The 16691-nt window shown below is 41.9% G+C and overlaps 1 protein-coding gene across 5 annotated transcripts in view; it reads right to left on the bottom strand.

The window, feature by feature from the left end:
• The window catches only part of DPY19L1 (dpy-19 like C-mannosyltransferase 1), a 95943-nt gene extending 80807 nt beyond the window's left edge, over positions 1–15136 (bottom strand). For 3 of the 5 annotated variants that reach the window (XM_033428294.2, XM_033428295.2, XM_033428297.2), the window contains exon 1: positions 14671–15096. In XM_033428294.2, the coding sequence (XP_033284185.1) occupies positions 14671–14968 (298 nt within the window). In that variant the 5' untranslated portion in view covers positions 14969–15096. Of the gene's footprint in view, positions 1–14670 lie in introns of all 5 variants that reach the window. The other 2 variants (XM_033428298.2, XM_033428299.2) reach the window with 2 other exon arrangements.
• Between the last annotated feature and the right edge of the window lie 1555 nt (positions 15137–16691).

Here is a 16691-nt window from a genome sequence, read left to right as displayed (position 1 = left end):
AACGTAAATTATTACTTTATTATTAAAAAATGTTTTCACCCTACAGAAAAGCATTACAAAGATAAGCATGGTAAAGTTTGGGAACTGTAAATCTTGAACTCTTAGGGACTGGGCAAAGAATAGGGACTCTTCAAAAGAAGTCCCAGGGCTCTGCTTAAAATACCAATAGACTAAATTATAAAAGAATTAAGCATATATCTACAATTTTCATTCATACACTCATTCAACAAAATAAATGAGGAGCTATTATTTGCCAACAACTATACAAGAAACCCTCAGATGGAAAGTTCCACAAACTCAACTGCAAAGCGAATAGAACCAATGGTGAGAGGCAACAGAATAAAGAAATATGGTGACCTCAGGGAACAGGACTGGGGATGGACAAAAAGAGGGAACCATCACTTTCGATATGTGCTGCAATATCTTAATTTCTATAATACATTTTACTTTTTTTTTATTTTTTGCGGTACACGGGCCTCTCGCTGTTGTGGCCTCTCCCGTTGCGGACGCGCAGGCTCAGCGGCCATGGCTCACGGGCCTAGCCGCTCCGTGGCATGTGGGATCTTCCCAGCATGTGGGATCTTCCCGGACCGGGGCATGAATCCATGTCCCCTGCATCAGCAGGCGGACTCTCAACCACTGCGCCACCAGGGAAGCCCACATTTTACTATTTTTTAAACAAATTTAAAACAAAAGAAGAAGGAAGGAGATGGAGGGGGGTAAGGAAAATAGAAAAGAGAGAGAAAACAAGCTAGTAATAAAACCAGTCTCATAGTTTGCTTTCTGTACAAGTACAAAGAACACATTAAAATGAATCCAGAAAATACCATTCAGTTTCCTTGTATCACAAGATTCACTGTATTGCAGGCTTCTGATTAAATAACTACTAAGGAAATGAACTATAAAGTACTCTTAGAAATGAAAGACAAACAGCTCAGATCTTATTGTCTTATTTTTAAAGAAGTATTTATATTTTTAAAAATTAAAAAATGCATTTTACCTAGAAGATACTAATAGTTACAAAAGAAAAAGATTTACTCTTTCCAGATCATTGAAACTACAAATATTTAACTAGGTTTGCCATTTATTTGTACATGGTACTTTGACCTTTTGAAATTTTGATTTTTTTTTTCTTATTGACAAATCTAGTATCCACTCCCTTTTTGGTTTTTACCTTTAAAGACTTCACACCACCATAATATAATCTGGGCTTTATTTTCTCAATGATCTAACTATCATGTTGCTGAATAAATCATTCTTCTATCATAGAATGTAAATACCACCTTATACTGAAGACTTGTCACATTATACTTTGGTAATCCCTTAGAGCTTATAATTTTGATTTCATTCATAAATTAATATGGGAAGAATCTACATATTTATAATATATATGTATATGTTAGTATCCATAAACATGATATATAACTTCAATTATTCAACTCTCTTTTCAACTGCCGTCGACAAAAATCCTATCAGTAGAGCTAATACACGATAAATAGTTAACTCATATTTCTTACTAAGTCTTACCTGGGAGTTTAACATCTTTTTGTTCCTGCTAATAACCATGAAATTTTGTTTTCATTATACTTTACTGGATATTGTTAATGTATTTATTTTTGAAGTGTATTTATTTTGTAATGTATTTCTTTTGGGCTCATTTACTAAACTATTAAGTCTTTTATTTATTTATTTTTTTGGTTTATCATCTTCAATTCTCCATTTTAAATAATATTTTAAAAAGATAACTTTGCTCATGTTTTATAATTTTACTATTAGTTTCTTCTTCCCATCTGACAATAATAATAAACTTCTAGAATAATACCAAGTAATTCTGGTAAAAGAGGGCATCCAGTATTCTGCTGACTTTAACAGAAATGCATTTCACATTATGCCTTTAAATTAGTCTTTGACCTTCACAATTCTGCAGCGATACATAGGATTTCTCAAGATCATCATCTCTCTACTTCCTCAGAATACTACAACTTCTCAGAAGGATGGAAGATACAAAGTGCCTTTTGGTGCCTTCCTTTAATTCAATCCGTGCAGCACTAGACAATTCTTGGATTTCTTGGCATTTGAATGACCCTCTTTCATAGTTTCCAGGGTCGATTCATAATCTGCCCAATGTTTTGAAGTCCTTTGTTCATTTCAATTTAATAATAGTAATAAAGCAGCTAACATTTGAATTCTTATTACCTGCCAGGCATTTTTAAGTGCTTTACTTGAACTAACTCAATAAATCCTCGCAACCATCCGATGTGTTAGGTACCAACCTTCCCTGGTATACAGATAATACGTTGATTCCCAGAGAACTTTAGGAACTTGCCCAAGAAACAAAGTGGATAAACAGAGAAAGGGAGGTTGGAAGCAGGAATTCCAACCTAAGACCCCTGTGCTGTGTGGCCTCTTGTGGAGGAGGGAGGGGCTGACACAAAGGCCAGAGCCTCCTTACCCTAAGTATCTTATTCCCCTTCCCTCTTTCTTTATTTATTTTAAAGATAAAAGAAAAAAGTTACAATTCATCTGTTGATAAAGGCAGTATGTTTTATAGAAGCTATTATTTTTTATAAAAGTGTAGAGTTATACTTTAATTTATTCAAAATTGAGATAAATTATATGCATGTCATTTGAAAATGAAAGCCCCAGCAAGTAAAGCAGATACTGCCTTGTGAGCATAATTTAAGCATAAAGACACAAAATGACAAAAACTTCCTCAAGTATCCCTAAAGAGCTTTTCTTGCCTTCTTGCCTACAGAAAAGATTATAAATGATTTTCTCTAAATGTATTCCAGTGATTATCAATCCTGTGTATAGTCTTCTGGGAGTGTCACAAAATTGATAACCAATTTTTCCAGTTTAACACATATGCTATTCTTGTCATTCTAAGGTACTGAGGTAAATACAGCATTTTTTTAAAAAAATCAGAAGATAAAGAAAACTTTAAAAAAATCCAAAACTATTCTATAAGAAAAAGGTGTTCAAGGAAAGAAGGTTTGCTTTGTAACGTAATTCAAAAGATTGCAATCCTGTGGCTGAGAATTCTGAAAGGCTCTTAAGTTTTGCTAGAAGCACACAAATTACCAATACTCTGAAACTAAATTGGCCACTCCTTCCACTTTCTGATTAACGAAATTTTGTACAAGATTATATGTCACATTATATCAATTTTCAGCCTTATGCGATTTGAGCTGCTTCTTCACTGAAAATTATTCTTCTCCTGTTATTAGAATCTTGTTTAAACAAAATAGAATGTAATTCCCTGAGGGTACAAACAATGTTTCACTGAATTTTACTACAGCAGTACTTAGCAAGAAGCTGAGCACATAGCCAGACTCAAATGTTTGCTGAATTAACGCATATAATTAAGGTGGGAAATTAAATAATCCTAAACCATGTCCACATAATAAACCAGAGTTGAATGTACTTTGATTGATGGATAGCTACACACACACACACACACACACACTCGTGTGCATATAATAGTTTTCTTTTTTTTTTTTCTAAAATAGAGTCCCAGCGATCAGTGCATATTAGACCCCTCGCCTACGCGCAGCCCGCTGCCTAAGCCTGCCATTCTCAGTCTGGAACCCCGGCACAGTGGAGTTCCCGAGGTCCTGCCCCAGCTCTGCTCCCTCTGACACCCCTCCTTCCAGCCACAGCTCGGAAAGTGGGAAGGGGACACCCCCTGCTTCCCCCCCTCGATCTTGCCTGGCCCGCAGAGCTTTCCAAGCAGTAAAGAGGGCAGGAGGAACGGGGAAAGAAATGGAGGAGGGGGTCCTTCCACGCTGTTCTGCTCAGTCCTCAAGGGTTCCTAGATCCCATCCCCTCTCCAACCAGCACCAGATCCCCCAGACCTCTCTCACCAACTCTCCCAGCCTCCTACCTTCCCCCAGGTCGCCTCGCCCCAGCAGGTGACTCAGAAGTCCTCCCACCCACCCAGTTAGGATTGCTGGGAAGTCGAGCCCCGCGATCTGCTTTCCTAAGATTCCTCAGCTGAGTCTTCTGCACGCTAAAGTTGGAGACCCACTGTCCTTTCTCTCTTCCTCCTCCTCAAGGCAGGAGAGCAGGAACTGTGAAGCCAGGGTGGGCTGCTTCTCCCCTTGCCCCCCTCTGGTAACCTGCCAGCCACCCTCCTGCAACCGCAGCCAGGACTACAGTTTCCCATCGACCCTACATTTAATCCCTCACGCGTGTACTTCATAACTAGTACTTGACTTAATTCACAGAATACCTTCACAAGCCCTCTTATTTGAGTCTCACAACAATCCTGTATTTATTCCCATTTTACAAATGAAAAACTGGGCCTCTGAGAGGTTATTTCCCCAAAAGCAAGAACCTGGACCCAGAAGTTCTAATTCCAAGCCTCAGTTTCTTTCCACAGTGACAGAGCTGCCACCCTTCCCATCTGTAGGCATTTGATGACCTCATCTCGTAACAATATTTATACAGAGAAATATACTGTAAGTCCAAAATGACTTGCAAAATTTAAAAATACATCTTATTCTTAAATTGAGGTTAATCCATACTTAAAGCATTCTGCACAGTTTTGGCCTCCCTAATGCTCAAGTAACAAAACGACATAAAAAGAAGTTAAGAACTCTTCTTAAATCCACCGGACAAGGTTTTAAAATCAACCTTGACAAGTTCCACACTCAACCTCTTCCTAATATTACTAACAATTGTTCTCAAGGGTCCATTCAGAGTTTAAAAGTTTCTTCCCAGAAGATGAAGTCACCAGTAAATAGTCTCCCTATTCCACACCAACAATCCATCCTGGAGAAGGAAGTCAGTTTCTAAATGTACAGACTTAAGCATCTCCTCCCCCTGTCTAAAAAGTCCCATGACTTTCCATGGCCCACACCATGGAGTCCACATTCTGGCCTTTTTCCAGTTAATCCCACCACACACCCTTCATGCTTGGCTGCACTGGGCAATGATCCCCTAAAATGACAAGTGTTTTTTGGTTTTGTTTCGTTTTGCTTTTGGCTGCGTTGGGTCTTCATTGCTACGCATGTGGGCTTTCTCTGGTTGCGGTGAGCGGGGGCTACTCTCCGTTGAGGTGCATGGGCTTCTCTTGTTGCAGAGCACGGGCTCTAGACACGCGGGCTTCAGTCCTTGTGGCACGTGGGCTCAGCAGTTGTGGCGCACAGGCTTGCTTGCTCTGCGGCATGTGGGATCTTCCCGGACCAGGGATCAAACCCGCGTCCCCTGCATTGGCAGGTAGATTCTTAACCACTGCGCTACCAGGGAAGTCCCTACCAAGTGTTTTAATGATGCTACGCCTTTGCTCCTGCCTGAAAACTACTAATTCATCCTTCAAAGTCAAAGGAATTCAAATGTGGCATTTTGTGAAGCTTGTCCTGCCAACATAGCTATTACACTTTTATTAGAGCACCTAAACAGTTCCCTATGCTAGGAATAGAAGCCTTGAGGCTGAGCTTGTGTTTAATTCATCTTAATATCTACATCTTCTAGCATTGTGCCTGGCACCTCACTGGGTTGAACTGTTAAATGACTATCACCATGTGAGAGAAATTAGAGAATATACTCAAATTAGAGAATATACTGTTAAATGACTATCACCATGTGAGAGAAATTAGAGAATATATAGAGAGAAATTAGAGAATATACACCTAAAGACAATATCTAAGCATTCCAAACTGCTCAAAGGGTTCCAATCATGTGAAGGTAAAACAGATATAACAAAATTAATATATTGAAGGAAATCATGTTTCTAGTCTACAGTACCTAGAAAAAATCAAAGCCCAGTTTCTGTATAGTAAACTAATAAGTAAAAAGACATTCTTTAGGACCCAGTTTGGGAAAGAGAAAACGGTCATATATACCTCAGGCTTGGCCCCTTCCTTCTTTCTACACCTAGACTGTGTGTTATCAAGGGCTTTAAAGCCAACAAGTACCTAAATGCCTCCTAGATGCACAACACATTTTCCTAGAAACTGAGGACATTAAAGCGATAGTAGCCAGCATCTGGGCCTTTAAAGATAAAATCTTTGAGAGAGAAGATTTAGGTGCATAAAATAATGAGAGAACACATTAGGCACCCAAGCAAATAGCACAAAGTCTATGAACTGTAAGAAATCTGAGAAGGCAGATCAATAGTGGCCCTCTCAGCACAGGGTTTATTAAAGTGGGATGGGGGGGAGGGGGGATGGATTACAGGACATGATTACAATTTAGGCGAGGATTTATGGTGCGTAGCCAGAAAATAAGAGTTACAATAAGGCTGTATGTGGACTCTGATCCAACATCACAAAAGAATTCCCATCACTGATACTGGTGATACAAAATACACATGATATTGACAATAATGAGACATTAACTGAAGGCTCACTCACTATATATATAGTGTGTCAGGCTCTCAGAGCTCTAGGAACACCAGGAGGGGAGTTTGGCAGAACCACTCAACCAGTGGTATCAAGAACGGTAGGGCTTCCCTGGTGGCGCAGTGGTTGAGAGTCCGCCTGCCGATGCAGGGGACACGGGTTTGTGCCCCGGTCCAGGAAGATCCCACATGCCGCGGAGCGGCTGGGCCCGTGAGCCATGGCCGCTGAGCCTGTGCATCCGGAGCCTGTGCATCCGGAGCCTGTGCTCCGCAACGGGAGGGGCCACAGTGAGAGGCCCGCGTACCGCAAAAAAATAAACAAATAAAAATTTAAAAAAAAATTAAGAATCGAATTCTTTTTTACCTTCCATGGTAAGAAAGTCATTCTTAAGAAGAAATATTCCTTAGATTTTATATGACTTATTTAGCTTCAGTCTCATCTTCACCAAATGTGAAATGAGGGGTTTTCACCTGGTTATCTCTATTCCTAGCATGTAATGACCTTGTATAGCTACAACTACTAATACTTAGGACTTCACACTGTTCAAGGGGCCTCCATGGCTATTTTCTGTTTTCCTTTTAGATCTTTCTGCTCCCCAAACTAAAAGCCTTGGCAGGTTTGACTCTTTTAATTTGTTTTTTCAATAGGGAAAAAAGGAATGCACTCAATTTATTAATAGAGACATTAAGTCTCAAAGTGAGAAGTAGGACTACTTTAAAATTCCATCACGATTGGAAGAAACTATATAGCTCCCAGGTAGAATTCACAGTGGTCTATGTAATAATGCTTGTAATGTTGACCTTAGTTAATTTGAATCTCCTCCATATATTTGGCATTGAGCAAAATAATACCTTACAACAGTTAGGGAAAAATTAAGAAATTCTCAATTATAATGAATAAATCTAACAACTGTTTATCAGTTGCAGTTCACAGAGCACTTTCACATATTAAGCAAAAAGATCCAGGAGCCCTTTTGAGGCAAAAATGGCTCTTATTTTCCCATGAGGCCCAAGGTCACATGATTGGGATAAACCAAGGCCCCGTGGATTGCCTGGGTTCTATGCCCCTGGTGCCCTTCTAATTGGAAGCTTAAGCATTAAAAAATGTTAATAAGCACATTTAACCAAAAGGGTACACTGACATAAAGGAGGAAACTTCTTAGAAATAATTTAAAAATCAAGGACAAAGGTTTATTTTGAAGTGAAATTATAAAAACAGAACCTGGAAAATGTATATCACCACCCCCAAACAGTATAAAATTAGGCCTCTAAACAAAGAAATAGACAAAGAAAATGTTCACATTTAAAATATTTATGTATATACATATATTAAAGTAGGCAATACTTAATACAATTACCCAACATATGGGTTTTTAAAGCAATAAATTCTAACTTCCTTCTAAAATCGTATCCTCACATAATATGGACACAAATATTTCTAAATCAAACAGTAACCTACATTACCAATTTTCATAAAGTAACTTTCTCCTTACTAAAAAAAAATTCCATTCAGTTTTTAAAGAACAAGTATCTAGATAAAATATACACCTGAAATAATATGCTAGCTCATTAAATGCCCCTGAGCAAGCATAGTGAAACTGTAAAGCTTTAATAAATCTAATGGAAAAAAATGTATAAGCTACATCTCTTCACCAGAGGAAAAAAAAAAAAAGATCCATATATACACAATATACACCCAGGCCCAGCATATTATTAAGCAAGAGATTTTAACAAGTTCATTAATCGATAAGCCATTTAAAGTTTCAAGGCTATGGTTATGGATTCTCAAGGTTATGCATTCTCCCCAAATTGCAAACTGCCCTTGGGTAGCACAATGTTTTGCTTAGCCTTTAAATGATTAAGAAAACTGTGATACTGTTTTTTACTATTTTATTCTGTTTTTTTTTTTTTGTAACAATGCCAAACAACCAACTAACACAATCAAAAACAATTCAGAATTTAGTAGTTTCCGAAAAAAGGTTATGCAAAGACAAAATGGAGACTGACAGGTTGACCATAAGGATTTAACAATCAGATCAATTCCCCATAAGCCACCAAAGTAGTGCTCTTGCTAAAAAAGTTATCAGGTCTTGGAACACATGAGATCATCTTCCCATTAAAGCATCTGTGACAGTTGCCTTAGATTGTAGATCTGAAACCTACAATTTGACAGATGTGCTTAACAAGCCAAGATACCTTAACTTTAATCCCAAACTTCACCCAGTGAACTCACTAGAGATGTCAGACCATTCACCTGGCCCATTTTAGTTTCCTCACATATCAAATTCCAGGAGTTAACTTTTAAGTTCTAGATTCCCATGAAACTTCCATGAAGATCAAAGATGAGAAGAGTGAGGAATCAGGTCTTATTTTAAAAAAACTTTTAAACATAAGTAGAAAACAGTAGCTCTCTGCTAGTTATGTAAGTACTTTATGATTAGTATTAAAACGTGGGGAAAATATTCTGAGGTGTGACATTTTCAGCACTGAAAGGCTGCACTACAAAAAGCAGTGGTTACTGTTAGGAAGTAATAGGAAAATGCAATGCAGAGCAGTAGTATATTAGGCAAATTTGAGTTGGCGTGAACATACGAATAAAGCCTCACTCTTCTCAATTATAACAATATTCTCAAATTAAAAATCTGTCAAGATGGCAAGTTTTCAAAAGTTATTGGCCAAGTGATTTATAAACTGTGTTTTAAGATATAGTTGGTGCTATTGTAAACTAGAAGATAAAATCACCTCCATCCTTGGTCAGTACAATGAATCACTCAGAACTTCTGTGAATGGTTTTGGTGACCGTGCTGTTATGTTAACATTTGCTGCTATGATTAAAATACAAAATGCCATCCAAGAATCAATTACGTGTAGTGAAAGTACTGAAAAACACACCTGATAATTGGTTACTTTGGAAAGGAAGTCAAATATGAGGAAATATGCCAGGAAAACATGAAGATATATGAGCTCTTAAATGCATTCGGGGGGGGGGGAGACAGTAATAATGCTGAGAAAATGAAAATTAGTATCAAAACAAAAATAAAAGTTACAATAGTTGTAGATTTATGTACTCTAAAAATTAATTCTTCCACTTTTTAAACTTAATCGTACTCAATGATTCTTGAATTATGAAAGATCATCCATGGAGAACTGATCTTTCCTATGAAACAGGACTGCTTTTTATGGGATTAAACAATAATATAAAGGTTTTGACCTAGAAAGAGGTGTAATTTTTACTAACTTTTATGACTAGTAATCATCAGAATGGTAACTAAAGAAAACTAGCAGACTCTTGAGCTTGGAAGAATAATGTTCCAATGGTTTGGGCAAAGTATAATCTGATGGTAAAAGATGAACTAGCAAAACAAGAATTTAAGATTAAACATATAAATTATAAAGCCTATGCTACCCCATTTGGAAACAAGCACACAGGCTTGTAGTCTCTATGATAATGTAAATATCTCATTAACATAAGCTTTAAGAGACATTATAATATAGCCTAATCTTACAAAGTGTGTAAAGCTTACAAAAATAGCTACAGTGCAAATTTTAGCAACATCCAAATACACACATGTAGATAATAAAGTTTTATCTGCTTTCAGTATTGATGCCATATTATGGGCCAAAAATCAATCACGAGCTGGTAATATATCCTTATATTTACACAAATTAAACTTATCACATTTGTTATTTATTTGAGCTCTCATGAATATCACATATTCAGAACCCTCCTAATTGTATATTTTAATAATAACATATATTTAAGTGATTATAAACATTCTTTAAAGTTAACCAGAAGTGTACTTTAGAAAGAAAAAACTGGTTTTAAACAGAGGAAGCTCTCTAAAAGCCCAAATACCCATCCAACTCACTGGCTTTCAGGGAACTGTATTGGCCCAACATCTATGTATTAACACACCCTCAGGGCTGGTGCTCAGGTATGTCTAAGTGTTTGTTTGAAAGCCATTCCACAAGATGGCCAGTGGCCCCTGTGCCTCTCGGGTCCTCAGCTTTTCTTGCCCATTAAGCCAACCCCAATATGCTCTTTTTCCACTTCTATTCCCTTATCTCTAGTTATGATCCCTCTCTTCCTTATTTCCCCTGAAGAAGGAAGAAACAAGAAAGCTAATGCTTACTGAGCACTAAATGTTGAGGTTTCTCTGAACTGGACCCTGGGGCTTCATTTCTCTTCTTGCTATTCTCACCCTAGAGAAGATGAAATATAAGCATAGCAGTTAAGAGCATGAACTCTGGAGCCACACTGCCTGGGTTCAAGTCCTGACCCTTCCACATTCTAGGGGTGACCTTGGGCAAGTTACTTAACATCTGTGTGCCTCAGGTCCCCAATCTGGTAAAATGGGTATGACAATCACAGTGTCATGGTGAGGACTGACTTAATAGTTAAATGAATTTGAGATAAGTCGGTTAATCTAAAATACTTAGAACTATGCCTGGCACAGAGTAAACCCCATATCAGGAGAAGATACTATCATCAATTCCCATGAATTTAATACCACCCATTTGCTGATGACTCCCTGTTTTATGTTTCCACTCAGATCTCTTCTCTTATGTCCCATTGCCTACTTGACATTTCTACTTGGACATCTCACGAATGTCTCAAAGGTGACATGTCCAAGATAGAATTCTTGATCTCTTCCCTTAAATCTGTCCGCTCACCACACCCCTAGTCTTCACCATCTCCGTGAATGCTACTCCAATTAAAATAACAGACATATCAGATGATAAATGGCAACTCACAGCCCGTTTTGGGAAAACAATAGAGATTAGAAGAAACTTTGGCAAACTGGGCTGTGTCCCCATTTAAAAGAGGGGAGGGGTAGATACACTTAGTTCCAGGGGATTGCTGTCAGGTAGGAATGTCAGCTCTGTGATGCTAGACAGTCGGCTCCTAAAGGGAAGCAGAACATCAGACTTTAAATCTACTAATGCTTCCCTCCACCTCACCCCACCCCAGATTCTCATTTAATTGGTCTGATGTGTGGCTTAGCTTTTGGGATTTTTTGAAGTTTCCAGGTGACACTAGTATACAGCTAAGGTTGGGAACCACTAGTCTAGTCCAGGTCTCCCATTTTTACATGTGTACAAACTGAGGCTCAGAGAAGCTAAATGCTTTGCCCAGGCACCAATGAGTTTGAAACAGGTACAGAATCAGAAAACAGTTCCTCTAAGGCAGTGTTTTCAAACTGTGGGTCATAATACTAGATCATGAAATCAGCTTAATGGTTTATAAACAGCATTTTTAAAAAAAGGACAGAACAGAAAATCAAAATGCACTGTATATTATAGAGTGAGTACAGTGCATGACCTTTTTATTTTAAATGTATGCACATACTGCTCTTAGTCTCCATTTCCCTTTTCAAATCCGTTCTCCTCCCTTCTCTGCCTTGTTCCCAGCCCCAGGAGGCTGACCCTACAGAAAGATTCAGCTGGACCCCTTGCCTAAGGATTTCCCGTTGGACAGCCAGTGAGAGGCACCAGTGGGAGATCAGAGGGTGGGCAGAGTGTCTGGGGTCACTCTTCTTGGGTGATCCTGCCCCCACTCCACAGCTCTCCTTGGGTTCAGCTCCGGAGGAAGCTCCCTTTCCCCTTCAGGCCCAGAGGTGGTAGCACCTTCCCACTGGTGACAATCCCTGGGTGCTTCAGTGTCCTTTTTGGGTTCCTTAAACCTGCTCACACTTTTGAAAACAGGCCATTTGTTAAATCTGTTTCCTGCCAGGACACTGACATAAAACAGTCTGACAGACAGAGAGACACATGCATAAATATACAGGGTTGGATTTTCAGAAGTGTGAGCAGTTTAACGTAAATTGTGTTGCTTGCTGCGGGTTGTGGTCAAAAAAGTTAGGAAAACACTGTGTCATGGTTCTTCTTACTACACCACTGCCTCCCCTGGCTGATATAGGGAGCTACTGGGTTGAAACATCTAAAAATAAACATTTCAAAGACCTTCTTTATGACTGTTACCATTAAATGGTAAATAATGTCTAAAAAAAAGAAAAACACGTTTATTAAAATGGATTTTTTAACAGGGCTTAAGACTGCCCAACAGTGGAAAGGGCCATCCTGGTAGGTTGTGAGTTCCCCATCAAAGCTTCACACACGTGGAGGAGATGAGAGACTAGGGACCCCTAGTCAGCCTCTCATTAAAAGGTGTGCTTCTATCAGAGAGCCTCAAGTTGTAAAATTTCTTCCAAAACACAAATGAAACAATTTTTGTCATAGCAAAATCCTGTACTAAAAAACCATACCATGTCAGCTCAGTTCTCACTCATTCTGGGAGGGAAGAAGAGTGAAAATGAGGCAGCTTTCAAAAATGTCTAAACTCTGCTCCTCTTTACAGGTTTTGAGAGTACAGATCCAGAGAAAGAACCAAACATTCCAGGTCTGGTTATTCTCCAGAATCATTTTTCAAGCTGCCCCGTGTCCTCATGTAAACGGTTAGCAAGGACAGAAAGTCTCTAGACCTTGGTCTGGTCATCCAACCTCCATCCATCTGATGGCCAGTGTCCAGAGTACATCCAAAAATGTGGGACAGCACCTTCACTGTACCTCTTTCCAATACCCAAAGGGATGAGTCAAGTAAAGTGTCACACTGTTACATTAATACAAAACTTAGGTATGAACCATTACTAGATCCAAATATAAGCCATCCAATATAAGATTCAAAGGAAATGAAATTCCAAGCAAAGAAAATATGCACATAAGAAAATGGCAATAGATATTACTCTATGATTTGTTACTGTAACCTCCCTTAAGGAGTGATGCCCTTCCATATTTTGCTACAAAGTGGTTAATGTTTATAGTAGCTATCTATTCAAGAAAAATGCAACTTCATTCTGTCACCAGATATCAAATCAATATTATGCTTGTGCTTTTAGTTTAACAGCAACTAAAACTTGTTAAATGTTTTAGATACAAAGTGTCTAGCCATATAGTACCCACCCCTTTTAGTTCTGCTCCTCAGGATGTGCCCTGGAGTAAGTAGGGCAGGTGATAATCCCATGTCACAGAGAAGGCAAGGCTCGCAAAGGAAATAACTTGAAACTTAAACCAAACTTAAACACAGTGAACTGGATCAGGAGCCTCTGTCTCATCCACTGTACCATGCTGCCTCCCCAAGGTGAATTGAACTAACCTGCACACTGGCAAGGTTTTTCAAGCTCGCTACTGAAAAAAAGGAGAAATGCACTGAAAATACTGAATTTCTCTAGTCTTGAATCTACAATAGAAAAAAAAAAAAAAAGTACCCCAAAAGCAATAGCAACATTTCTGAGCCCATTAAAATGTGTGTGTGTGCAGGCGCACACACACGGTGATGACTGGCTTTCTATGATTGAGTGGCTGTGATCTCAGGGGAAGCCGATTTGTTGTATTTTATTCCCTGGTCTATACTGAACTCCAAATTCTTTGGGGTCACTAAAGGAATTTGAAAGGACCAAGAGTTAAATAATTCAGTAGCCAAAGCCCATTAATGACATTATATAGGAAAAGGCAGTGTTACAGCATTTTATTTGCTGACTTAGACTTAGAAAAATTAGGCCTATTATCCAAACTGCTATAACTTGCCTTATCAGAATGTCGACCAGAAAACAAAGGAAACCTGAAGTCGGTCCACAACATGTGAATGTTTCAACTTTATTTTTTTCAGCACATCATTACATATCATCCGTTAGGTCAAGGCAGCGGATGAGGGGGAGCCCTCCATACCAATCTATCCCAGGTCAGCAGGGTCCCAGCTTGGGGGCCCAAAACACAACACAACCGGGAAGGTGACGTGCGGAAGGGAATCACAAATAAAGTGCCATCGGCGGTGTCTGCAGCCAAGAAGAAAACAGCACGCCAAAATTTAATTATAAGTTTAGCAACTTTCTAGAACAGGGGACGTGCTTTTGCTTTGAGTTCAGTGGAATCGCTTCCAACCCAAAGCAAACCATCCTCCCGGACAGAAGGCGAGATAACTGGAAGGCTGCCGGCCCGCGCCAATCAGCAGCGTCCAATCTCGTTAGCGCAGACCTGCCAATTCGCTGCCAGGCCGGGCAGCTGTTGATCTCGGGGCCATTTTTTTTTTTTTTTTTTTAAAGCAGAGACAGCAAGTAGGAAGGGAGCGAGGAAGACTGAGCCTAGGGGAGGGAGAGGGAAGTAAGAGGTAAGGATGTCCCAGGAAAACTCGGAGAGGGCTGCGAACTGGCAGGGACCGACCGGCGGGGCTCGGCGGCACGGAAGCCGGAGGAGAGCGGAGGGGAAGGGGAGAGGGGACCCGCGCCTCAAAGTTCCGCGTCCCGGCGGCGCCCGCGCGCTGGGCTGCTCACCTAGCAGGAGCGTGGTCCAGGTCCGGCCGCGCCCCGAGAGCCGCAGGCCCAGCGCCCCGCGCAGCCCGGCCGCCAAGCGCCCCCCGAGGCCGCCCCCGGCGAGCGGCGGGGCGGGCTCGGCGCGGGGCCCCTTTCTGCCCGCGGCGCCCTTGCGCCGAGGGGACGGGGGCGCGCGCTCGGGCCCGGGCTCCCCGGCGCCGACATCTGGCGACCCCCTCAGCGGCGACTGCGAGGCACGGGGTGGCTGGGGCGGCTTGGGGGCCGCCTCCCGGTGCTTGTTCCGCGCCTGCAGGACCATCTTGGCATAGTCGCGCCCGCTCGCTGCGCGCGCCCGGACGGCGGCCGGGGAACGGCGGGCTGGCGGGGCGGCCCCGGCGCCGCTCACTCTCAGGCGGGCGGGCGGAGGGCGGGCCGGCCCCTCCCCGCCGGCGGGGAGGCGGGGAAAGCTGCAAGGCCTGGCGGCGGCTGCCTGCCTGGCGGTGCGGCCGGGAGGCGGCGCCGGACTCGTGCGCCCGCCGCCGCTGCCGGTTGTCACGGCGACCGCGGAACGCCGGGGGGCGGGGGCGGGGACACCCTGTGAGCGGCTGCGGTCCCGCTCCCCCCGCCCCTCCGCGCCGGACGCGCGCTCCCGGACAGCCAGCGCGCACGCGCGGACTTCCGGCGAGGGCGGGGGCTGACCTGGGGCAGCCCGGCGACCCCGGCCCTACGTGGGACCTGTGCAGGACTCAGCCAGGGCGAGGGCACGGATCGCCTCCCGGGAGCGGCTGTCCCTCCCTTTGGGAGCGGCCGGGAAGAAGAAAGGGCCCTCTCGGGGCGGGGGCCGCTGGTCGAAGTTTCGGACCCGATTAAGGCTGCAAGTGGACCCCGAGAAAGCCCGCGTGGCCCAAGCAGCTCGTCTCGGGGACGGCCGGACCGGGGAGGAGACGCTCGGGAATGACCACGCGGGGGCGCTGTGCGTGCGCTCTGGAGCCTCGGTGGCCCTGCCGCTGGAAGAAGAACAGAACAAAGTGGAGCCACTGGGTCACGTTACTCCACAATGTGTGGCCTTGCAGTTTAGAGCGCTGCCGAGTGCAGCTCCCGCATTCGCTGATACGACGAGCGGGGCAACCCGATTTTAAATGGCAGCAGAGTATCTGAAGGGGAGCTGTTAAGGGTCGAGACACAAGTGTGTGCCTGACATGAAAACTGAAAACCAGGGTAGGAGCCCAGGCTGAGGGTGATAAAATTGAGTGGACCGAGAAGAAAAAATTATCGTATGTTCTGTTACTTTTAAATGCTGTAACCTTGTGGCTTGAAAGAAAGCAGAAAAACTTTATTTGCTGTTAAAATACAAAACCTTAGTCGAAAACGCATTTTCTTACACGTAGCAAGCGGAAGGCATGACTGAAGGAAGCCCAGGAAGATTGGGAAAACCAGGCAGATCCCAGTTATCCTTCTCCCCCCCCACCCACCCTTGCATTCTTTGGACAAAACCCTACAGCCTCCTGGATAACTAAGTTCCTTTACTTGCGGTGTCCAGTGGGCTTGTTCCAAAAAGTTGTCCTTAATTCCCAATTTTGTAAATCAAGCCACATCGTTCTGATTATCTCCATTGTAATTCCAGGTGCTTCACGTGGCTGTGGATCCTTGCCCTTAAGTTTCTTTGTCCAGTGATTTCGTTATTTAAGGAAGTTAATTAATATCGGCATCCATTCACTGTTATGCCTTTTTAAGGGCAATTAATTATTTTGTAAAGGGAAAAAATTTGCCATGCTAATTAATAATCCCTCATACTCTATATATTTTGTGAATTTGAATTTTCACCTGTCTTTCATCAGAACAGGGAACAACTATTTTTAGACACTTTTTAAAAAATTATTGAAGTGATGTTACACAATGCTTGTATTCTGAAATTATGTGTCAGATGGATCCAGTGTGTTTCCCTCTTGGATTCAACTGGTACCATTTTGCCAGAGAAAACACTTGTTAAAAAAATAAATGAGTGATTGAGTGAATGAATGCAGGAGATAACATAATCAGAT

The sequence above is a fragment of the Orcinus orca genome, chromosome 9, assembly GCF_937001465.1.
Source record: "Orcinus orca chromosome 9, mOrcOrc1.1, whole genome shotgun sequence".
Taxonomy (NCBI): Eukaryota; Metazoa; Chordata; class Mammalia; order Artiodactyla; family Delphinidae; genus Orcinus; species Orcinus orca.
The sequence above is the reverse complement of the archived record's forward strand: the minus strand, read 5'-3'. Positions and strand labels throughout refer to the sequence as shown.